At 33.6% G+C, this 26625-nt stretch overlaps 1 protein-coding gene across 2 annotated transcripts in view; it reads right to left on the bottom strand.

Annotated features, from left to right (window-relative positions):
* Nucleotides 1-26625, bottom strand: part of LOC123708464 (adenylyl cyclase 78C) — a 62058-nt gene that overhangs the window by 7522 nt on the left and 27911 nt on the right. For both annotated transcript variants that reach the window (XM_045659181.1, XM_045659182.1), the window contains exons 4-22: nt 24603-24673; nt 14416-14538; nt 12487-12565; nt 11615-11691; nt 10564-10656; nt 10228-10270; nt 9867-10019; nt 9389-9585; nt 8992-9184; nt 8556-8699; nt 8292-8371; nt 7766-7915; nt 7404-7540; nt 6617-6784; nt 6311-6413; nt 5423-5509; nt 2578-2786; nt 1794-1982; nt 670-936 (exon numbers count right to left, since the gene is read on the bottom strand). In XM_045659181.1, the coding sequence (XP_045515137.1) occupies nt 670-936; nt 1794-1982; nt 2578-2786; nt 5423-5509; nt 6311-6413; nt 6617-6784; nt 7404-7540; nt 7766-7915; nt 8292-8371; nt 8556-8699; nt 8992-9184; nt 9389-9585; nt 9867-10019; nt 10228-10270; nt 10564-10656; nt 11615-11691; nt 12487-12565; nt 14416-14538; nt 24603-24673 (2563 nt within the window). The remainder of the gene's footprint in view (nt 1-669; nt 937-1793; nt 1983-2577; nt 2787-5422; nt 5510-6310; nt 6414-6616; nt 6785-7403; nt 7541-7765; nt 7916-8291; nt 8372-8555; nt 8700-8991; nt 9185-9388; nt 9586-9866; nt 10020-10227; nt 10271-10563; nt 10657-11614; nt 11692-12486; nt 12566-14415; nt 14539-24602; nt 24674-26625) is intronic.

The following is a 26625-nucleotide window of genomic DNA, read 5'->3' as shown; positions in this document are numbered from 1 at the left end:
ACGCGTGCTGCTTAAATTTGCGTGTTGCTCACACAATAATATCTGTATATGCCTACTGCTGATAGAGGCAAAACATTTGTTTTTTAGTTTTAGTATTATGATTTATTATGTGGTGCTTACAAGCATTATATGAAATAAAATAGTTGGTGATTGTAAAGAACGACGGAGAAGCCTTTCTTGTCAAGTAGTTCTAGGGATAATTTCATTCATTTTATATTCTTTAAATAAATTACGTAAATATTTAGATAAATATTAATTCTATCACCAACTTAAAAAGTTTAAATACATCTTTCTAGGTAAATGTTTTCGAGCATTTCAATATTAATATTTCCTTTTCTAATTCTGTAATTACGAATGAATATTCGTAGTGTAATCTCATGTTATATTTAAGGTCCAGTTGAGACCCAAAAACCACAAATAGTACGTACAATTGAATGTGATAATTTGTAATTAAATAGCCATAACCATGCTTGACGTGTCAAAAATAATAATTGAAACCTATTCGTGCAATGTACATGAGGGAGATGAATTTCTGCGTCTGTTTGAGGCTAGGCTGGTTAGTAAATCTATATCTAAATAGTTAATGTTTCACCGGAAATCAAACCTGTGATATTATCGTTATGTTTGGTCATAGGAGCCATGAAGCCATTAATTTAAAAAAAAACTTACGTATTCGTGTTTAAGCTGTCGAAATAGTACACGTTATAGTAGATAAATAGTAGAACTGAGTACATGGCGACATTGATGATCGCAAGGCAGGTTTTGATCAGGTAATACAGCTTTAGTATGGACGTGAGAGCAACAAGGCACAGGATCCAGGTGAACACCACGTACTCTGGACGATAGCATTCGCCGGCTTTGACTTCGTCATCTGTTATGTTAGTTGTGAAGTTGTTGGTGGGAAATGATGCCGGGCAGATGTAGAGTTTCGTGGTGCTGGAAAAAGATGGTTATAGTAGATACTAGGTTATTGGATTTTCTGACCGTTTCTATATATCCAAAACACGAGTCATTGTTGCGATAATAAATACTTGTCTCTAAGAAAGTATTTGTAATCTTAAATTGGGTACACTGCATTTGTCCCATAAGTTACTTTTGCTACGTTTATTCGATTTCTTTCTTAACTATAAATGATATACTTGAATCGTTAAGAAACAGTATAAAATCGTTTTTTTAAACAGGCAAACGGTTTACCTCATGTTAAGAGATACGCCGCCCATTGGTACTTACACTATCGAAAGGCTTTTAGGAATTAATTACGGTCTCATGAAGAATACTTAGTCAAATTCATTCGCAAATTTGGTTACACAAACTGGTGGCAAAAAGTGCCTTAAAAACGCTCAGGAGAACGACCGATGATGAAACAGGTCCCAACAACTCCTCTGAACATACTCCGTTGTAGTTGCGATGGAAGATGCAAAGAGACCCCACACCTCTAAGCAACACCAAGGGATAGAATATTCGAATATTTTTTATTGAAATTAAATATGATCGTGAATCTTAATACCTAACTACTAACACTAACATAAGACAGAAATTCTAACACGAGTTATAGTAAACTCAAACTCAAAGTAACTGTATTCATATAGGTAATCAAGTACACTTATAAACAACGGAAAAGATAATAAATTGATTCTAAATTTACATTTACTACCAGTTCGCAAGTCAAGGGCGTAGAGCGGGCAAGAACTAATACCTACTATTATTCATTTGAAATATAAATAATAAGTATAGGTTAGGATCTCTGCCAAACCCATAAATTTATAAATACTACACTATTTTATAAATCATACCTGGATATAGACATAATAGTGACGAAGCAGCAGATATGAACATTCCTGCGCACGCGATTTCCACTAAGTGCCGCAGACAACTTGGTGAGTCGCGTGAGATAGTTAGGGAACTCCTCGGCCATCACGAGCACAAAGGACAACACCAAAGGTATAGTCATCACGAGTAAGACCACTACCAACCAAATACAACTGAAAAAATTAACTTAATTATTTTTAAAAGGGGCAATTTAATGAATAATAATTATTTTTATGGTCGATATACGATTAGAAAACTTGGACTCTACATTGTGACAAAATTAACAAATAGAAATAATAAGATTTGATTTAAAATGTATAACGTGGTGGAAGTTGTGCCATTCTTCTAACGGAAATGGAATATCTGGATCAGTAAAAACCCTTACAGGCCAGCCCTAATCAAGGTCCTAGTGGTTGTTGTTGAGTTATATTTATATAAAGTCAGCGCTCGATATCAGTACAAGTATTTATATATATCACATATAGATAGCGCCATTTAGGATCAGACTTCATTGTATTGTAGATGCCGTCTACATATTTCTAAAGGAATGGGGAAAGATTAATGCTTTATAAAAAGGCAGCCAGAGACACTCATCCCCGAGGTCGTGCGTTCGAATCACGATAAGTATCTATGCAATTTTCGTTTTCTGTGCGTATCCTACAACCTCCACAAACACCGACCTGTTTCAAAAATAAAAATTAACGACATTTTCACAGGTGTAAACTAAAACCAAAACTCTTATGCATTATTAACTATAAAAAAACTTACTTATAATGCATAATAAATTGCACACATAGTATAAACAGCCAGAGAACGAGACAACACATGACATTTGATTTAAATGTTGTCTCGTCCAATTGTCCGAACTGTTCGTCCAATGAAGCCTCCCGGAAGTGTAGAGACCACGGTCGCATGTGCTCTATCCGCATTTTACGGTTACTACTCACTTCTATCGAGTGGTTTATTATGTCATCTTCCTGGTAAAGATTAAAACCCATATGAACGTTTGAAAGGTAGACGCAAAGGATAGATATTATTCATTAAAAAATTGATCCAGCTTTCAACCAATGGATGACTATGATACAGTTAATGTTTTGCTGCGAATCGAATATAGGACACTAGGTTATACAACATATGGAACACAAGTTATGGATGGACGTATCACTAAATATCAAAACATCATAATACAATGCGAAATTGCTTGTAAACGTTCCAACATGTGTTTTCCGAAACATTTAACAAATTTCTACTATAATATTTAACACTTGTGGTAGACTTTTGCATTTTTTTTATGTAATAGCAGGCAAACGGGCAAGAGGCTCACCTGATGTGAAGCGATACCGCCGCCCATGGACACTCACATTGCTAGAAGGCTCGCAAGTGCGTTGCCGGCCTTTCAAGAATTGGTACGCTCTTTTCTTGAAGGACCCTAAGTTGAATTGGTTCGGAAATACTTCAGTGGCCAGCTGGTTCCACAAAGTGGTGGTGCGCGGCAAAAACTGCCTTAGAAAACGCTCAGTTGTGGAACGACGGACGTCGAGGTGATACGGATGGTATTTTGTATTTTGCCTTGACGTCCGATAATGAAACTCAGCTGCGGGTATTAGACCGAACAACTCTTCTGAACACTCCCCATGGTAAATGCGGTAGAAGATGCAGAGGGACCCAACATCTCTACGCAACGCCAAGGGATCAAGCCGCACGGAAAGTGATTGGTCGTCGACGATTCGAACCGCTCTTCGTTGAATACGGTCAAGTGGAAGGAGCTGGTACTGGGGAGCTCCCGCCCCGAGGTGAGAACAGTATTCCATGTGGGGCCGAATTTGCGCTTTATAGAGTTGCAAGCGGTGGCCCGGAGTGAAGTACCGTCTCGCCTTGCTGAGCACACCAAGCTTTTTGGAGGCTAATTTAGCCTTCCCTTCCAAATGACCGCGAAACTGGACGTTATTCGATATGTCAACGCCCAATATTCCGATGTTAGCTGAGGTTTTAAGGAGAGTGCCTTCAAAGAGGGGAGTAGCGACAAAGGGAGTTTTTTTAGCGGAAAACGCGCATACTTGTGTCTTCTTGGGGTTAAATTGGACTAGATTTAGTCTACCCCAGTCCGAGACTCCACGTAAAAGAGTTTCGACTTCAGACACAAGTTTGTTCCGGCACTCATCAACAACAGCCCGAGAAATACCTGCCCGGCCCGTGTAAAAAGTATCCCCAGCTGTCGTCCGCATAGCAATGAAGGTTGCTAAGTTGCAACATATTGTTACGAGCTAGGGGATCGGATAGAAAATGCCGTAGATTTCTTCAAGGGTTTATTTCTTGAAAAATCAATGAGGAATTTATGAGCACAAATTGATTGCAGAAACACACAAAAACACAGTCACTAAATACTTCACTTATGCACACTTCACACAGTATTTTATCACTTATATTCACTTTATCGCTTCGGTGTTTCTCTCGTGTAATCGCATTCAAAACTAAAGGCGACTAGTCGCGTTTCGGCTCGCTTATATATCCCTGGGAATAATTCTAAACAATATTCGAGAACTTTCTAGGCGCGCTTGCTACTGAGTAGCGATTGCACAATTCTAGAACGTCCGCACTCTTTGTCTCTTTCGCACGTTGCTCCGTCCTTGTCGTACGGCGTTCTAGAGTGCTCGTCTAGTTTCGAGAAAGTTCTGATCTTCTCTCTCTCTCTCTCGTATCATTTCGTCCTAGTCTCACACCTAGAAAGTTCGGTCTAGAATATTCCTTCATCAAAGGGGTATAACTAGGCCTGAAAACGCCTGAAAACGGGTCTCCTGAAAACTACACCACTCTACTACACATGTTCTGAAACCGACTGAAAAAAGGTTTCAGCTTCCTGAAAACTAGGGTAACATTATGGAAATTACAATTTTCTAATATGTGATTGACCCTCTCCTGAAACGGTCAGAAATCATATTACAGCCTGCTGAAAAGTTTTCTAACTAGTGGAAAAATCTAGAAACATTGCAGTCGACCCATCTTCGTAACAATATCATTAATATGCAGAATAAACAGGGTCGGGGATAGGACACAGCCTTGTGGGACACCAGCATTGACGGGTTTAAGGTCGGAGCATGCTCCGTCGATGACGACCTTAATCCTCCGATCAGCGAGAAAGCTGGAAATCCAGTTGCATAATTTCTCGGGGAGCCCATAGGCTGGAAGCTTCGAGAGTAGTGCTCTGTGCCACACCCGATCGAAGGCTTTCGCGATGTCCAAACTTACCGCCAGCGCCACCCCCTTGGACTCAATTGCCTCTGCCCACCTATGTGTAAGGTATACAAGGAGGTCACCAACTGAGCGACCACGAGGAAAGCCGTACTGAGAAAGCTCTGCCCTCTAGATACCTCAAGAGCTGGCCGTTAATAATGGTTTCCATTATTTGGAGAACAAGGAGGTTATTGCGATTGGGCGATGATTATATTTTTATGTACATTTAAAATATACAATTAATGTTGAAAGTTTATATGTGTATTCATTAATCACTAAATAACGTTTGTTTAAAATAAGCTATAATTTATATAATATAACTTAAACTTCAAGGTTGGTTAAAATGTATTTACTAATGTACAATTTACAAAACAACACTCACCTCCGTCATTGAAGCCATATCAAGTTCTTGCAAATCACTGTTTCTATTTTGGCAACGACGTAATATCCCCGTGCTGTTGTTAAAATACTGAAAATGTTCATAAAATATAATTATATAATTAGTGCTTTTCAATATATTGTTTTGGTTTAATTCGAGATTTATATGTAGATGCAAAATAGCTAGGAGAGAGAAGGCTGGCAATGTGCCCTACTTGTGAACGGATGCTGCTTGCGGTGACTTACCGGAATTAAATTCCTGTAAGTGGTGATATTAATAATTTAATTCAACCTTCACCACTAACATTATAAAGAGAAAAGATATTTGTAACGAATAAACTGTTTACCGATTCCATTAATAATTTTACCTTAAGAGCGCTACATTGTCTATGATTATACTGTTCTATAAGCTATCTATCTATTTTGAAAAATATAAAAAAAAAACTTTAGGCGTGCGAATGGTATAGGCTAATACTATGTGTTTGTTGTTTTCCTCCCTATAAAGCTAAGCTTAGCGCTAATATTAAAATAAAATAAAATATGTTTAATATGGAATATCACTCATTCCAGGTCATTAAATTTGAATCGCAGACTTCTTTACTCATCGGCAAAGAAGAGAGAGGGTGTAGGCCGAGAGAAAAAGCCGGCGTAAAAAAACTCTCGGTACTCTTTTCAAATAGCAAATCATCATACAAATGGCAAACAACACTTATTGTAAATCAAATATCTCAAATTTATTAGAAGTAGCCTGTCTAGTCTAAAAATATTTTATATACGTATTATAATGTAATGTTGAGCCTGCTCCACTGACGGATCATACCTTAGTGTAATCTTATAATCCAAAAACACAAATTAAAAACTTTTTACATATATTAAAAAAATATACACATACACTCTGAAAAGGCATTTCCGGTGTCCAATCAGTAGTCAACTCTTCGTCGACGCTGCCACTTGTCCTTCTTGTCGGTTGACCGTTAGCTTGATGTGGGTTTGGACTAAAAAGAAATTATAAACATCACAAAAGGCATTTTTTGAATTTTTTCATTTGTTGAAGCTATCAACGATATATAAGTTAATAGGGACTTGAATCCGGGATCACATGGTACATGCACAAAAGAGCATGTCATTTTATTGGTACTCAAATCAAAGTATTTTTTTTGAAAAAAGTGAAAGTTGAATTACACATATTAATACTTACAGTACCCGAGACCTATTCCTTGTTGGTCGAGGTCTCTCTGTGCTTTTAATTAAGTACGTTTCAATGTTCAGCTCTCTTAGATATGGATTACGAGCCTGGCCGTCGCCACTTTCAACTTCGAACGCACCGTTCAAACATTCTAGTGTAGCGGCTGATATATGGACCCGACTGTATACATATAATAATATTTAAAGAAAATTAGAACTTTTCGTTGTTGGCTATTGTTTGGCGCTGAAACTCTTCGCCGCGCAGCCACTTCTACCACAGATTATTATATATATATATATATATAATCGATTTTTTAAATACTGAAAAAGTTGTGTTCTATTTGCAAAAGTATTCATACTTATTTATATTTTTTTTGAATTCCCGTATCATGAGCACACAAATCTTATAGAAATTAATTCATAGATTTTAATTTTAATTTTAAAGAAATGCTGTGTAGCGTACGTAAATCATTGCGTACAAAAATAAATTGCCAGGCTTCGTCCCTTTTTCTAATGCTGTGTCGCGAGATTGTAGAATTATTTAAAACAACAAAGAAGACAAGACAAGGCTATGTGGTACTAAGCTCTCAAGGTGAATATATAGTAACAACAATAAATTTCAAATAATGAATTGAAATTGGTAATTCAACATTGTGAGATTCTGTATATCCATGTACAATTAGGTAGTTTTTATGCAAATAGTTTTCACTATTTAAACATATAGAATAAGTATTTAAAAATAAAATTGAATGTCAATGAGGTGTATGTTGCAATTTTTATTTATTATCAAAATATTTTACCCTGGCAGTCCTCCGCTCTCCATATGGTTGGCGAGTGTGACATCATGTGACCACAAATCAAACTGCCATTTTAGAAGGCCCAATACGCCACACAGCACAGTACCACTGTGAATGCCGATTCTCATGTCTAAGTCCACCTTAATAAAAAATAAATAATTCATTAATCGTAAGTCTTTAGATACAAAGAGAACAGCAGGTATTTTGGCATAGATATATTTACTTACATAAACACTTAAGTTTTAGAATAAAAAATTACATAGTTACGTAAATTTTTTTTGGAATTTAAAGGCACATTTAAAACTTAGCTGATGTAATACTAGGGACGCATTTGACCAATGTAGGACAAATGATCTTAAACTCACCTGTGCATTATATCGTACATCCCGTATGGCTCGTATCATATGCAGACCCATGTTGACGCAGCAGTAGGCGTGGTTGTTGCGCTTTTCTGGCAAACCACTCACACAGAAGTAGCAGTCGCCTAATAGCTTGATCCGAAGACAATGGTTCTCCTACGAAAATTCAGAATAACACAATAATACCATCGTGGTTTTATAGCACCTTGGTTGGTCACATTGCGTATATTCCGTCTTGGATTCGCTTTCCGGTGAAACGTTAATTGGTAGGTTCATAAAACCCACTTGCTATCAAATTAAAGAAAGAGACTTGAAAATATTCGGTCCGCAGTATTGTCAAAATACAAATGAAAAGTCAATTTTTTTATAGGAAATTTCTTATAATCTAATATTTTATTATATCCGATTTAAAGGTATTGCCAACTAAGATCGTTGATACCTTTTCTGCAAGCGTTTCTTCAAGAAGTTTTTATATAGTTTATTTTTTTTAATGTTCAAATGACTCACTATTATTTTGAAACAATAAACTCACCGAGGCCAACCTGTCGAATCTTGCAAATAGTTCATTGAGCAACTTGACTAGTTCTTGCGCGCTGCATTTGCTGGATAATTCTGAAAGAAATATACGTTCTCTAAGTAATTCTATTAAGTCTCAATAAATAAAAGAATATTCATGATGTTCATTGATTTGTAGTGATAGCCGGCGAAACATTACATTAATAACTAAATAATTAACCTTGTGGAGCATTAAAAGATTTTAGTACGGGGTACGAAATTAATTTATAGAATATCTTACCGGTAAATCCTTTAATATCAGCGTACAAAATGGACACATTTTCATGTCTCTGTATATATAAATTGTTAAACTGTTGTTCCTGAAACTCCCCTTTCACCTTCGATACATGACTAGATATTTCTTTGGCTAAAAAATCTGGTATAACTGTAACAAAAACAACATACTTTTATGTACGTCAAATTCGATTATAGTACCGCACCTATGGAGAAAAATGCATACTATAAGTTTTCATTTAATTCTATTACATTTAATAAATCGATAAAAGAAAGAAATTAGTAATCCTTTAAACTTCAGTAATAATTAAAATATGATATAAAACAGACGAAATAAAAATAAAAATCAATAAAATTTTGTAAAAAATGAAATATAGCAAAAATTTATACCAATTAAATAATTTTAGTACCAACATACACAACATTAAATAAATAATGCTCACCACTCTGAAATAATTTCCACTGCCGATCACTCTCTCTTTGCGTTCGTTGTCTGGTTACCATTGATCGGCGAGTCTCCAGGAATGCTTTTCTTTGACCCCAGTCTGCCAAATACTTGGCATACATCCCCGCGAAGTTCACCGCTCCATACAACAACGCATTAGCAATCAATAATCGCATGGCACATGATTTGGCCTGTAAATAAAATGTTATATTAAGATATTTCAGAAAGATTTCTACAGTATACATATACAAAAAATATTAATCAAATAAGTACAATTTCAACACTGTTTACAGAAATACTGGACGGCAAACACGTGAAATCAAAATAAAGATATAATGTATAACGTCGTTTTAATTCCGCAGTTTTTATATATATACATTATTTTATATACTTACAGCGTTTGGATTCTTATCCATAATATCCTTAACATCCATTGCAGTAGCCAATACGTGTGAGATCGATGAAAGCAAACCAATAACAATGCACCAGCCTAGAGATAGCGGCAGCATCGCGTAGGGAATGAAAATAATGAACAGCATATACCATACTTGGTTCTCTGGTGCTTGGAAGCCTATGCCTTGTCCGCTTAAACCTAGAAAGTCAAATTATAATACTGGGTGTCTTGTACTTAAATTCCAGCAGAAAAATAACCGCAATCTTTGGAGACATAGGAGTCTTGTACATTTATTTAATTGTTGACGTTTTATAGGCTGATAGGCGGATAAAAGTGTATCATCATTATATAACTACTACTACTATAATAAATGGTTTTTAAGAGCATGTTATTCCAAAGTTTGAAAAGTTCTATGAAAACATGGGAAAGTTATTCAATGCTGGATACGATATTTTCAGAATTCACTACTTGAAACGTACCTTGAGCAATGAGTAGTATCCAGGTGGCAGCAGCGGCCCAATGCAAGTAATTATTTGCAAAGCATCGCCACGCTCCAAGAAGACAAATTGAGATGTTGAGCAATGAGAAGGCAGCGGTCCACGCTATTTTGTACGCGTCAGTAGCATCTTCTACTGTAATACCAATTACGAAAATGAATGTTGTAACTAAACGTTAATGTTCTCAATGTCAAGTTTAAGTTCAATGTTACAATTAAGTTTAGATACATTTTGGGTAATCGACACTTCATTTATTTAAATAATTATTATTTCTCCATTTATGACATGACGTGATAGCTCGTGACAAGTTAATTCAATATTAATTATAAATAATAAAACTTACATTGATTTCGATTTGATAATGTGTAAATGAGAGCTAAACAAATCTGAAAATAAACAAATATTTGGTACTATACAATACATTTAAACACTGAAAAAGATTCTAAAATAATCTTATTTATCCAACCGAACCGTAATTTCTTCTAAGGTAATGCAAAGTATCGAGTGGTACGAAATGGAATAGGAATAGTAACTCCATCAAGGCGGACATTTCATTCATCTTTATAATTTAATTATCGTCTTCAAAATAATTGGCGTCATAATTTCTCTACTTGGTAATCTTTATATTGGAACAGGTTGGTATTCAAATAAAATGAAATAATGATAATTCTATAAATACCTTCAATGCTAAGTCTACAACGTTGACCATTATGAGTGACTTCTGCCTTTGTCGTCTTGAATACCTTTGATACGACAACTCCACTGTTTCGTCCTACAAAAAAGAATTAATATAGTTGGAAAGAATAATACAAAGAAAGGGTGGAAAGCAGAGCCACGAATTTGGTGAATTTGAATTTTCTTAACATTTACGCATATCAATAAAATTCGCTAATTACAAAGATACTTAAATATTTATTTACAACTAGATGACCCGGTGAACTTCGTATCACCTACATGTATTTGTATTAAAAAAATTTAAACAGACCAAAGAGATCGGACTTCATACTACAGCTATGAACCACAAATTTCTGATGGCATATAAATATATATAACCAAGAGACGATTCTTTATTTCTTATATTTCCCAGCTACGAAAAGTTTTTATTGGAAATTTTCTTTTTTTAGTATTTTTCTTTACTTTTATTTATATTTCCTACCGTTTCAATCTTGACTGAACTTTTACAACAAATTTAAGGTTATAACTAGCCATATTGGTCCAGCCCTTCTGAAGTTGCAGAGATTTAGATATTTACCAAAAATATATTATACAAACAATGCTGGCGTTATAAACAATTATGGTATCGAACAGCATAATTAATTATGATGCATTTAAAGTCACCTAACCTGATTTACAGACAGGAAGACGAGTAAGCGTTGCCTATCTTGCGTTTCAATGATCAGAAATATTTACATTTGTGTAGGATAAACAATTTCCTGTTGTTAAGAGGTGTAACAAATATTCTCCTTTCTATTTTCCTTTAATTTTACCACGAATTGCAAATTTTGGTTTTGTGCTTTTTAAGGAAAAGCTTCTCTTAAAATAAAGTTTTATACTTCTGATTATTACAAATACAGTTTTTGTAATATTGGGGTTGAATTTACTATTTCAAATTACATTTCTTTCCCAAAACACACTTTAATAAATAAGTTAAAATATTGCTAAGTTTATTTTACCTTAACTGGGTCAAAGAACTGAACCTAACTGAACTGAACAATAAAGATTTATCTTACTTTAAAACTATTTGTTATTGATGGCCAGTAGATTCCTTTATAGTAAAGACAAGTTCTCAGCATGTTCTCCGTCGCCACTATAAAAAAAACAGTTTTTTTAATTTTAATCAATTCTTATTTATATACGTATGTTCGTAAGTATGAAACGTTTAACTTGTCGTTTACCATCGGTCCGTATTAAATAAGACTTAATATTAGATGTCATGACTATGCGGCATAATTGAAACCATGAAAATCACATTAAAACATATTTGGTAACTTTAACATTAAATATTTTGAGTAATTTATTAAGTTAAAGTTAAATATATAAATTATTATACTAATTATGATATATTTAAGTATATCAAACATACTAAATAGATTAAAATGTTTCATACATAAAAACATAGTCCTTATTTCATAAGTCTTATAGCTAGTGGTGATTTTTCTACAAATATAAGATTTAGACGTTTCCCAGGTAGGTTATACTTTGACGGTCTAGTTACTTTATTGCTTAAGAACCCGATATCGACTCTAAAGGTCATAGGAATAAGATTTGTTTTTTTTAAGTCCGCTTCTTTTGAAGATAAGACAAATATAACCGATATTTGTAATATAAGACCGACGCACTTAAATATATATATCTACTATCATTTAACAGAAGGCAGAACTCACAAAATTTATTTTGATAAACACAGTTTGGGCATAGTTTGGTACATAAAATATATTTCTACTGCCGAAATACTATTTCATTCTGGCTATCTGTCACTCAGGTCTCCTGTTACAGAGACCAGTCTCTCACATGCACTTCCAAATGTTATCATCTTAGTTTAATCATAATAACCTTCTATGTATGTATATGTGAGAGAAGAAATAAAGATTATTATTATTACCTGGATCACTTTCTGCACGAAATGGATCGATACTATTTCTAGCGCTGTTCGTAGAACCGTCATCGTCACTCACTCGTAACTGAAAAACAATGTTTTTAATACATTCATAACAGTTTTAACCACAATAGTAATGAATTTCCTTAACCAATATTGCGTGAAATTTTCTAGGTATGTTTCATTGACAATTATACATGCCTAGTGACTTCTAAACTGAAACAAGTATTACTTTGACGTCGAACTCAATAGATACAGAGTTCTTCAATACTGAGTTCGAATTAACCATACACATAAATAAAAGCGCTATACTATGCGTTTAGAATATAAAATTCGTTTAGGAATTTTCTTCCTGCAATTTGTTCTTTAAAAAGTTTTATTGTGTCCTTTCTACGGTTGTTTGGTAGGGTTGCTCTGAAGATCACGAAAGCTTAAGCTTTAGAAATTATTAATTATTGTAGATTTATAATTTAGCCATACATAAAACTACGTATATTCGTTACGTTTATTTACTAAACGCTACTTTGATCAGATTAACATAAAATCGTCGGTACAGCTCGTTGACTTGCCTCTCAAAAAGCAATTTTGCTGTGAACACCTGGCAAATGTTTCCAAATATTTTGAATTTTAAATAAACTATTAATATTACTTTAATCAATTTAAACATTATTTGTTTGGTATATGCTTTTATAATTTTGTTTACACAACTTGATAGTACTGTATTCGCGTTTATATTCATTATTATTTATTAAAGTTTACTCGTGTAAACCACAACTAGTTCTTGTACTGCGCCATGCCAACGCTGCGATATCAACGGTACGGATAATGAGAGAACGAAATTGAACTTGCATACAAAAATACATTGCTCCATATCACTCTCACTTTTGGAGGTTGCAGGATGAGGTGTGATTTATCATCTAAGGGTTCATATACACCATCTCTACATCTCCATCATGAGGGAATCAAAAGCTTTGTTTAATTTAATAAAATAAATACGCACAGAATATGTTGGATTTTTATATTATATTAATTGCGATAGTATTAGTAATTTTAATATGTAAAACTTGTGTTCTAAAATGTTAATATACGAATGTAAAAGCATAGGTAAAAGTAGTCCCAAAAGCGTCCTACCGTACTCAGCTCGTACATGCAACACAAAACCCAATTTAGCTGATAATTAATGGCCTGTTTCGTTAAAATTGCTAGTTTTATAAACAAGATCGTGGCACTTAAGAGATTTTTTATAAAATTTAGTATTAATTAGAAAATTTTGAGTCATTTAATGTGTTCAATTTCAAATGAGATCTTGCAGCAAAGCGAATTTTGTTCGATATCTGTTCATGCAAATGCAAGATAATAAGTCAGTGCAATTGTCTCAGATAAGTTAAAAAAAGTCTCTGAAGAACTTCTGCCTTAAGAAGCACACGACTTTACTCTGCCATTTACAAATATGTAAATAAGTTTATCTAGAAGATATCAAAGTCGTTACCGCGGTCAAAAACCATACTTAATGACAATATTTAGTCATACATGTGATCAGATAACCGTTGCTCATTCAAATTGATGACGAGAATTATTGATGCGTCGTAATAATGACTCATCATTGTGTAATAATTCATAACAGTTACATATACTAATTCATTAGACATTTTTAGGTTAGGATTTTTTGAGTAAATCTTTATTCTATGTTTATTTTTTAGGTATTAACAATTTTAATCGCGTTTAAGCTGGATGTATAAGTGAACGTCAAAAAGCTTTAAAAAATGTTGTGGTAAAATATATTTATCCTGTTAGTATTATCGCAATGGTGATTTCACTTCCGTGATTTAAAGTTCTCATCAATGCTAAATACTAACCCAATGAGTTAGTATTCAACAATACTTCAATGATAGGACCTTCAAAGTTACTTGTATTATACATAGTATGTATAGATACCTGTTCTTCTGGTATTGTACAGACAGTAGTATCAGTCGGACCCACATTTGCTTTTGGCAAGTGATCATTCTGTGGCTCAGCTTCGTCACACTCACCATCACGCGCCTCTTCACAGCAATTACCCTGAAAAAAATAAATCATTAAATAATTTATCTAAATCAGACTAGAATTTAAACACAAACAAAATTAAAAGAGAATAAGTCTTTCTAAGCTTAACGTTCACTTTAAAAGTATTCCTTTGTCACAAAGTTATCCGTTTTTATTCCACCTGAATCCTGCCTGCTTGCCTAATCAAGGTATATTTAGTTCTTCCGAAATCCAGATTAGTACATATATACACATAGGCGTTAAATCTGTTACAAATAAAAGGGTACAATTTACCCACACATGTAGCATTGTATTATATTATATGAGAGTTATTCAGACGTTAAAGTAAATGCTTTCGTCGTTGCGTTCGTAGCCATATCACGGCCTGTTATATATCGTATTCCCTCGCGTTTGCGATTCTTATTTATTTAAAACATTTGCGTTAATATACGTAATGATCACTTATAAGTTTTATTATTAAGTCTACTAATTGGTATCGTAATATTTAAGTTACGAACTTCAAATACTTTATGTGATTTAACTTTATAAATTTCGTTCGACTAAAACTGATTAAATAAAACAGTACTTTAAACTGATCTTGCACAGTTGCAATAATTTATTATTAAACACGGATAAGATAATAAAAACTATTAGGTTATTGTTTCAGGCACTTCATCCCCTAATTACATTTGGTTCCGATTATTATTATTATTCAAGTTATTTATAACTATGTAACTACCCAACAGCTAATGGCCAATGCGAAAGTTGTATAACTTAATTACCGTAACATAGGATATTAAACGTAATATTTGCAATTTCGTTATGAGAATTTATAAAAATGTCGATCGTTTCGGAGACAATATTGAGTACTCGCACTACTGGTACAAATCCGTTTAGTTCCTAGGGGCTGCAAATAACCTTCGTTTCCGCCGTCTCAAATAGCAGTTTGGTACAAATTAACTGAGTTCTTGCAGCACACTGGGATTACTAATAATTCCTCGAAAAAACTTTAACAATGTAGCAGGCAAGCTGTAACACCCGACGGGTTTCTAGATTGTTGTAAGCAACCATCCCTAACACGTTTAAGGATATGAAGAATAAGTACCATTGGTATAAAAACCGTGTAAATATATTCTGAATGCGCTTCACCATGAGACAGAACATCTCATGCGGAGCCCAGACGAATTAAACTCAGGCATGCTTGTGATCAACTCATTATACAGGCTTGAAATAACTTAAATGTTCGTAAACGTTGATGCTCTTTGAAGGACAAATCCTAATATCGTATATGCTTTTTTGCATATGTATGTAATGTCCTCCTGGAATGCCAGTTGTGCATTTATACTGATCAAGGTATGCATATTTTTTTTCTTTTTAAGTGTTACCCCTTAAATAAAAAGTCAATGGAGCCGACGTATTAACGCGTTTTAGTAAGTTATATTAATTAGTATGTAAAGTTTGTTTTCGTTCGATTAATTTAACTATAAATGGTATGCTTACCAAAACGTCACGTCACACGTCACCATTTTATGGTCATGTTTATTTCTGCATCAATAAATATTAACATAGTAATAATAGGGCTATGATGGGCTGCTTCTATTAGGGCAAGGCTTCATACTTGACAACTGCGCACTGGATTTTGTTTCTAAGGCGTGTTAGTTTACTCACGATGGTTTCATTTATCGAAAGAACCAATATTACAAACATAAAAAGGTACTGCCAGTATTATACATACCAAATTATAAGATATTCAGTATTAAACTAGTAGTCACACAGTGATATAACGCGCTTTTAAAAAGCAGTTGTTTATTGAAGATTCCCCCAAGACTAATACCGTACAGTATTGCGTTTAAAACGAAGAAAAAAGCTTAATATTTTTATAAATGAGATTTCAAGATCATGATTACATTTTCAACAAGCAAACAAAACGTGCCGTCTTTGTGTTTGTCCAATGGGAATTGATCAAAGAGCCTGCTCATTAGAAACAAAGTTATGAACATAAATAGCGGTAAAGCGGTCGGAACTTTCAATTTCAAAGCGCGTAGTACCTCGTAAATTACGTTGAGTGAATAAAAAGCAAAATTGAATAAAACCGAACATATTTTAACTTTGTTTATCAGCATTAAAAATTATTAATATTAAATGTCTTCTACTAATATTATTATAGGAAAAAAATGTGTATTTGTATTCTATAAAGAGCCTAGACGGAGAAAATTCAACAGAACAGAAAATTCAAATTCAGCGGAATATTCCGAAATTAATCCCTATTTAATTAATATTTTTTATTGTGATTTAAGTAAATAATTTGTCTTAGTTATCCTAGCCCTTACGCCACCGCGGGCTTTTAGCGATACTTATCTGCTACTAACCTAGGACGAAAGTTTTAACTTCTGAAAATATAATACATTTTATAAGACTAAGATCAGGCAACCATTTTGACCTAAAGATTGCCACTATCTCATTAACGCGATGGCAACTCGCATTTAAACATAAACCCCTTCTATAAGTTATATTAAACATATTTCAACGACTTTTTAATCTATGTATTGTCACGAACCGCCCACGATCGCTAGTCTAGCAAGGTAAGTGTCCCGTATCACTGTTCAAACGCATTAATACCCTGTCTCGCTATCAGTTATCAATAGTTCACGATAACACTGTTTCAGCTTTCATTATCGTGTTTTACCTGGCGCTTATGATTTTACGCTATTTGGAACTATTTGAATAGTCAAGGTTTTAATTTTAACGAGTTAATATTGAGATGAGAATATTTGTTTGTTCTAGTTACCTTACATTAGTTAGTTAAATATATATACTTTAGTTACTAATTAGAAGCGCAAACCAAATGTTAGCAACTATCACACACTTGAAGCCAGATGAGTTCGTTACTTTTCCCTACACTCATAAATTGTAATATAACATGCTCTTTTCCGATAATGTCCAAAAGGTTGACTAGATTTATACTTTTTAATTGTAACATAAGTGTCACTAAGAACCCATAAGTCAAGATAGTTTTTTTTTTAATCCAGGTCGCAACCCCACTACCCCTAAATTTATTTTAGTTATATATTTTAAACAATTAAAGCCATTTAACATAATATGTATATTTGAATATCTCTACAACAACTGCCACCGAACTTAACTCTCTGAATGTAGATTATATGATGTACAAACTCAAAGATAAAGTATAAGTAAAGTAGTATCAAAATGTCATGTAGGTAGTTGATAATACTTGTTAATTAATTGAACCAATTCTATAAAAAAAAACTGGTAACGTACACGGTACAACGTTTTACGTCTAGGCTTCAGAGTATGCCTGTATAAATTCCGTGATCATTTATTTTCTCTAATAGGCAAGGCCGGGTAACGAACCTGGAAAATTCGCAAGCTCGCCACTGGCCAAAACTAGCATGATAGATTTAATCGTTATGTAACAACTGTATACTGTGTTTATATACAAATTTATATATCTGGTTATATATATTTTAATTGTTATTTTACCTGAACCCTAATACCTTAACCATCTATAAATTTAAAGAAGGCCTTCGTTCGAAATTTATAGATTATCTACGAACGAAGGTCACAATTTTCATGTGCGTATACAGTACAGTAAAGTCTTAAATTGCTTTTAAACATGGAAAGTGAGTTTATCAGTTCCAGGAGACAACACGCAAGTGAAATATTTATTAAATTAAGAAAAAATAAAAATCCAATATGGCTTATGTAAAAGGCATATAAAAGGCCCATTAATCATTTTGTTGGATAAATCGTCGGTTTATTGCGTGTCATCTCCCATCAGGAGATTAATGCTTAGGCCTTTGACCTTTTGTTTCTCAAATGTTTGGTTGAGTAACATACTATTGAAAAAATCATAGACAAATTTCTAGAGTAAATACTAAAAGATATGTAACCACAGTACACAGATTCAAAATGTTCGTGGCATAAGCTTCTAACGTCAAACCTGTATTTCAAAGAATTATTATCGCCAGTAATATTTTAGACAACACAAAATTGTTTTTCAATTGGCAACTAATATCGAAGTGAGAATTCCCCAAGGCGGGAAACACTTACAATAATTGTTTGTCTTTTGATTCTTAATAATGTTAATTACCTTTCACCTTATATTTTAATATATTTAATTTATTGATTACCGCTTCTAACTATAAACAGTTGAACTATAGAAACAGCCTTTTGAGGACATAATTTACTGCTTATTGTCATTAACATAAGTTTTTGCGACAATACATAGAAGACATAAATTCCACAAATAGAAATTCCACGAAGAAATACTGACTTAGTTCTAATGAATTTATTTAAATTTCCCTTTTTCTTTGCTTCGTTTTGGGGTCAACAAAATAGGATATTACTATGCGTACGCTTTACGAATATTTAAAACTTTGTCATTTCACATTTATATAAAATCAATATTTTATTAATAAATATTAAATAAAAGTGTTTTTGGGAAAGTACAATACATTACAATAGCTAGTAGAAATGTAGTAACCACTCTACTGTAGTAAATTAACTGTATAATGTTTACTTAGTCCTTATATAGGTATCATAGGCTACGCTGTGTTTTTTAGGTTTACCGTTACCTTTATTAATCTAGTTTGATCCTCAGGAGTGAAAGGTTTCATAATATTTAACTTGTTAAAACTTGAATATTTCTCGAACATTTCAGGATGTCGAGGGATTTTTTTTCCATTATCGTTAAAACTTGAGTGTTTTTCCAACCTTACAGAATAATTATGATACTTTATTGTGAGGAAATATAACTTTTTAACTTTGAACTCCACCTTGGAATCATCGACGTAGCCTACCGTAGATTAGATAACGAAACAAAGGTATGAAACCTACTTTATACTCTTTACATGAAAAACAATACAACATTACTCTTTCACGATTATTATCCATTTAGTTTAACATATGCGGCATCTAAGAAACACTCGTCAAATGTGTACCTGCTTTATTGATACTTATCCTGTGCAATAATTCAAAACAGCATTTGGTAGAAGGTTTATTGCTTACTTGGCAGCACTCTTATAGAAAGACTACTAGTGTAAATTTTCCTGCGGCATATATACATATATATTTTATTGGTATAAGTAAGAGTATTTTTGACTTAGTTTCCTTTTTGTCGTTTGTAACTATTGTATCAATTTCTTTGGAATTTGTATTGTTAAAATAATATTTTCGTGGTATATTAAGTACCTTCGTTATACGAGTACAAGCTGTCTCAAAAGAAAGTTTATATTTAGTTGATAAATAAAAAAAATAAGTCGTGTATCAAAAAAGTGTTTATTGCTAAACAATACATTTTGGAAATTTATATCTTAAAAATAATACCGTCGAAATGTCGACCCTCGAGTTCGCGGCACTCGCTTAATCGAACAATAATATTAATTAAATTAAGTTATTTGTAATTTTAGTTATTGTAATAACAAAACAGATTCTTCCCAATTCACAGATTTCCAATCATGAAACTATCGTATTTAATAACCTAATAAATAAAAATTACTAGGACTAAAAAGCGAGTAAACAATTACTGGCTCGGCCAAGTTAAAAACATCATTATTTACAAGCAGCGCCCTGAATTACAAGCTTGTAAATGCAAACGGAACAAATATTTTTATTTGGAGAATTTTTGTAAATTCTTTAGTGTTTTATTAAATTTATGTTAACGAAAGTATTATATAAACAAGTAAACGATGCGATTACTATGTATTTACAAAGAGTATTATGAACTCGGGATATCTCTTAAAAGATTTGTATAACCTTCTTATCGAGCCTGTATTAAGAGTATTGTAGTCAATTGCCATAGCATTCTAAAGGCTCGAATTATAAAACATCAGTCAAACTTCTCTCACTTTCGGAGCTTTCAAACTATCTTATCTGTATCGTATATCGTATGAGAAATTCGTATTAGAATATGGAATATTAGAATCGAAAGGAAAAGGATTTTATTAACATTTGTCTTCTTATTTAGAATAATTTATTTAACGTACTATGGATGGCCAAAGTATTTTGTTATAAACTCACAATACGCGTAAATTTATACTAGTCGATTTCAATTCTGCAGAGGCCTTATTACATATTTTGGCATGACTCTCTTTATAAAAGCTAACAAACACAGCGCGCGCTTATATCAACTCACACAAGCCACACTCTCAAATACAGATTGTATTATAGGCACACACACCCATTGACACAGTCAATTCACGCATACTTAAGGTTTTACACTTCTTGTGTTTTATTAGATATAACACTAAAACTACTTTTTCCTTCTTTTAAATTGTTTTAAACATGCACCATGTACAGAGGCGTAACTTTACTGGGGCCCGTGTCAATTTCTTGAAAGGGCCTCAGCCCTATCAGTAAAAATCGTCACGTAATTTTAATAAACTTCGAGATTTTAAGCTTACACAATTACACTTTATATATGTCCCACTAATATCACAATAATAACTCCGGTCTAGGCGAGAGGGTATGGTCTGTAGTCCCCACGCTAGCCCAATGCGTAGTCCATTCATCCATAGATCATAATATCTCAATGGCTATTGGTGAAGGAAACGTGAGGAAATATATGCACATTTACAATGAAATAAAAATAAAAAAAAAATGGGCTCGCGGCATTTTGCCAGCCCTGCCACCCTATTGTTACGCCACTGACCATGTACCACGGTATAATTGTAATCTACAACAAATGGGCTCCCTAGTCCCCGCGTTAGATCAATTTTGTCACAACCATATTTCTCTCATAAATAAAGTTTAAACTATCCTTATACTTGTTTGACAGCTAAGTGAAAAAAAAGTAGTGATATTTCTGCTTCCATCTCTATAATAGAAACATACAATACTTAAGATGCTTTTTTATATTCATGCTTGCAAAAATTCAATGAACGTTTTGTCGCTTTAAAAATAAAATCGTTCGTACTATCACGAAAACGCGGACGAAACTAAACTAAACTTCATTACAATAAGGATCAATTTCCTGTGTATAATCACGACCACGTCGTTTCAGCTAACTGACCGGAAACTCCAAAAGGGTACCTAGAATATACATTCACTCTATTTCTATTCGACAGGCAGAAACTTTTCACAGGGACTTTATAGATTGTTCATCATGAATCACTGTTTAGATTTCAAACATTGCGTTTATATTTGCCGAGACCCGCACTGACGATTTCAATACCATAATTCGGAAAACGGTGGTTTCCTTGATGCATCGTGTTAGGCATAGCATTAGTGGTATCCGGAATGTGTTAATCAAAATGAACACCCATATCTATAAACGTTGGTATGATGTCCATGCCATAGTATAGGAGTTATTATTTCCGTTTTTGTTTTGTTTACTAACCTATTCTAACATAGCAACTGAGACAGAATTGTTAGTAACCCTAAGACTACATAATATGTAATATAAATTAAATAAACAAGTTATTTTTGTTATTTAAACCGAGGTAAAAGTATATCATACAATAAAACATAGAATTTATAAGACTTATTATAAGATATAAATCATCAATATATCAACTGGAAGAGACTAGCCGCCTACGCCACTGGGAATCCTAGTGTGGGGACTGGCGCACTTTCTCTTTTAACTATACATCCTTTACTATGTGTAATAAAGTTTGATTTCTTTTTAGGAATACAGCACTCTAATGGCACCTCTAGTACACGTTATACTAATCCAGGATTTATGGTATCAATTATCGTTAGAGAGACCAAACTTAAACAGAACTTTTATAATAGGGATAAAGAGGATAATTTTCATCAAATTCATCCAAGAGGGGATTTCGGGACTTACTAAAGCGTGGCAGATCAATATACAGGGGGATCCCTTGTACCCGGTTAAGTACCTCCGTCCGTCAAGGACATAGGATCAGATTAGTTAAAAAAGAACATTCTCGATGTACGAGTTATTTTGGCGTTCGATGGAGTATCTATAGCAGCAATAAATTTTTTAATAACGTAATTTCTATCAAGTTATATAATACATTTTTGTGTCCAAGTTCCCGTAAACACGTATTTTGTTTCTGACCTGCCATTATTTATTCATAAACCACAAAATATTTTTTGTACTCACATGGCAGCTAAACCACAGTAAATGGATAAGTAACGTTGCTGTATTTATATACGAGTACGCGTAAGTTAAAACAACGTTGCGAAATGTGTTTTATTAGCACATTTGAAGTTAATTGCCAACAAATGTAAACACCCGCTCCAACAATTTAGATTAAACATTCAAACGAAACGTAGCAGGAACCGTTATTGTCCTTTACGATGGTTAATTGAAAAGCTGGAACATTTTACAGCATCTTTAATACGTAACGTTAATTTGTCTCTAAACTCCATTTTAATATCAGCACAGTTTGTGTGTAATTATGATTATATAATAAACATTGTTAACGTAAGCGTGAAAATCTCGTGAGTTGTGATGGGGCAAAGGTGCCCATACCTGTACTGTACTGTACTAGCCAACCGGTATATCCTATCCCTTAAAATCGATGACGTTATCAAGGCTATAAAGAAAAACGATAGAGAAATATCGGGGGTAAACTTAAAATAAGTTTAAGACCTATAGGTCTTAGCCTAACATTCCTAATTATTTTTTTAATTGGCTAATAAGTGATCAGCCTGTGCCTCGTCAAGGTATGCGAATTTGCTCACGATCTGCGAGCGAATGTTAAATGTGCTTATAAAGTCCTTTGGTTGTCAATGGTCAATGGTGATCAAAACTGGACTACTGTCCAGGTTTGATCTACAGTGATGAGAGTCGCACGTTAAAGGCACTAGTCTAATACTGCTTGCATATTGTGGAGTTACTAGATAATAAAAATATAGCCAAAACCTTTGCAGCAAGCAAACACATTATTATATCAATATTAACATAGTGAGCTGAGTACAAAAAATTGATGTTGAAAGATTGATGATCTTGTAGATCGTAGGAAAATGTTGGCAAGGCATGAAACCTTTCGTTAAAAGTCGCCTTGACTGGAGTGCCTCAGAAATAGATTGATTATTTTTATATTATTTTTAAATCAACAATAAAATTATATTATTACTTTGTTTTGCCACTTAAAAATCTATGAAATGTAAGACGACCTATTCTTAATTTCTATGAATCATCATGATATCCATAAGAAAATCGTTAGAAAATCCAACGGCTTCCAATCGAGCACGTAGTATTAATGCTGACAATGTTTTTACCCACCTTTATTTTCTAAGTTCGCCAAACGGTGTCGTAATAGATTTTCCGTTAACAAATTAGGTCAGACCGTTCCAGTCACAAGCAGTTGTGGTGGATTACATAAACTCGCTTTATTACCACTGCACTACACATACGTCTAATACATATTGTTTAACTTGTACCCTCTTTATATACGGCTGAAGATAAATAAACAAAAACAATAAATTCATTTAATTAAAAATGTGCGTGCCTACAAAGTAGATATGTTTGAAGGGAAATTTCTTTAGCAAACTAATTTTGGAGTCTTGTTCATATTTATACAAATCTAAAACCTTTGATTTTCGAGATTTAGAGGGAGGGAAAAAGGAAGATATGTTAAGAATTTAATTGTCATTAAAATATTAGGTTCGGGAAAAAGTCTTTTCGCATTATATTATATTAAAAGTGTCGAAAATTAATACAAATTATTATCATTTTTTTTCCTTCGATGTTTACATTATTCGACGCGATTGCTATTGATATAGTTGTGATTAAAGCATTATGATAAGTAAAATATGCAATATAAGTTCGTGTTTCAACATTATCTAAATATCTTGTAAAAATAGCATCTATTGTCGTTCTACTCTCGCTCCATGGCTATTTATTATGCTAGGTTCGCCCTTTCTCACTTTCGCTCAATCGTTTTCAATCGCTCTCTCCCTTTTCTTCGACAAAAACGCTGCACATCTTCGTGACGCTAATATCATTATTATTGCGTTTCATCCGTAAAAATATTAGCCTCATAGGGCTAAAGAAGTTTTACTTCAAAAACGAAAGTGTAAAAGTTTTGTTACAAAGCACATTAGCTAAATAATAGTTAATACAATGCTTATGTAAATAACAAATAATCGTTTTAATTCTAACAACTTACCGTATCAGCTACCGTGGTCTCTTCTCCGATAACCGAAGGGAGTTCTACCATCTTGGTTAGGTGATTTCGAGCTGAGAACAAGAGACAATATATTTACGATAAAGCAAAATGTAAATATGGATGGAGGGATGCTAATTTATGGGTGCGTGTGGTCAACATTAGCAAAATTGTAAAGATAACGCATAGTGCGTCTGGAGTTCGAATGTATCGAAAGCTCTACTTGTATTTATTAAAGAAGGCCAGCATTTACTTGTCCCATGTTCTATCAGGTATCCTACTATACTATAGGGTCGGTATATAGGATATATTTTTTACTACTACTTAAAAATAATTTTGTTATTAAATCTTTGTTACTTTTTGGATTACATTTTGGCGCCAATGCTTCTAATCTCTGGAGCCCATAGATCACAGTAAAGACAGATCAAACGAGGTTTCACCTTGGTTGTTATGCCGCCACAAACTCTTAACAGACTTTTTATAACCTATACAAATCAGCAATAAAACTATTTCAGGTTTACGATGTGTGTCCAACTCCAAGCTTTGTAGAGAATTGTGTAACCAATTAGACTTTCAAGAGCTTGCTAAAATGAAGCGTACCTTCAAGGCTATTGGCCGGTACTTAAGAGAAGTGGTGTGTCGTGCGATGTCTTACTCCGCTTTTAAGTACATACTTGGTTTTGAACGTTTTATTTTAGAATGGTGCCCTTTCCCTTTAAAGAATGTTAGTCCATAAAATTTGTAAGCTTCCAGAATCGTTCTTCTAAAGTTTATACATTTTACGATTAAACATTACATATTTCATTGGTACAATTTAACTACTTATTTACTTTATTTTACTGCATTACTGTAAGAATACTTTAAGAGAACAAAGGAAAGGCTTTTGACCAGTATTGGCGCAAGGAAATTGTGTGTCATGTCAATTCCATCATGTTATCGATAACTGACGTGAGCCAAAAAGCTTATGTTTTAGGAATAAAAGTAAAGCTCACTTTCTGTTTTTCTTTGTTCTTTCATTTTTTTTCTTGGTACGCAGGTAGGTGCCATTTGTGCCTGCCACATGTTAATGACAGGCACAAATGGCATGTGGTCTAAGACACAATGGTGTCCTCAGGTGTTTTTACCGTAAAAAAGTAAGTAAGTAAGTACACAGTAGTGATTCGAACGCAGGACCCGAAAGTTCTGCATTACGTGCCACAATTCGGATTTAGAAACATACATAATACAACATACATAACAGACATAACACATTTTTGTGTGGTTTCGTGAGCCATATTTATCGCTAAGTTCGTTTCTGAATCTAAAACTAAACCAAGGTGCCTGGTGATAAAAAATTCGAATATTACATTCAACACCTATGTAAGGCTTATGATGAATTATAAAAATTGCTGCAGGCTAGTTTTAAACCGACAATTAGAATAGTATTTTATACTACAACGTTATATCTTAATTAATAGAAAAGCTAAACTATGTCCGAATAAATTGTGTCAAGCCGAATCCATTAATCCGACGTATCGTACATTTGTCCGAAATCCAACATCAATCAAGCTTTAACGAAAAAGCCTGGTGGACAAACCTGATAGGTATGTATACAACACCTTATATCCTGGCTATTCGCGATAGATTCAAAAACGATTGCATGGATTCTCATGTGATTCATGGACATTCTCTAACTAAGACTGATTCATGAGGAAGTTTTTATAATTCGTCATGTTTTTGAGGAAATTGATTTAGATTAGAACATGATAAGTACGACAAACTAGGGAAAATATGCACAATTATTTGTGAGAAGCTGGTCGATAGTTAAACAGAAAGTAACTTTTATAGGTTAATAAAATTTTGTATTTAAATTATTATTATATATCAAATTTATTATTCAGCACTTACTTTATATTTTTTTATAGAGCGGGGAGCAAACAGGCAGACCTGATTTCAAGTGATACCGCCGCCGGACACTTACAATGGCAGGAAACTCGCAAGTGCTCTTTAGAATTTAAAGAATTATTCCGCTAATTGAACTACCTAA

Source organism: Pieris brassicae, chromosome 4 (genome assembly GCF_905147105.1).
Source record: "Pieris brassicae chromosome 4, ilPieBrab1.1, whole genome shotgun sequence".
Classification (NCBI taxonomy): domain Eukaryota; kingdom Metazoa; phylum Arthropoda; class Insecta; order Lepidoptera; family Pieridae; genus Pieris; species Pieris brassicae.
Note: the sequence above shows the minus strand (reverse complement) of the source record. Positions and strands in the feature narration are given on the sequence as shown.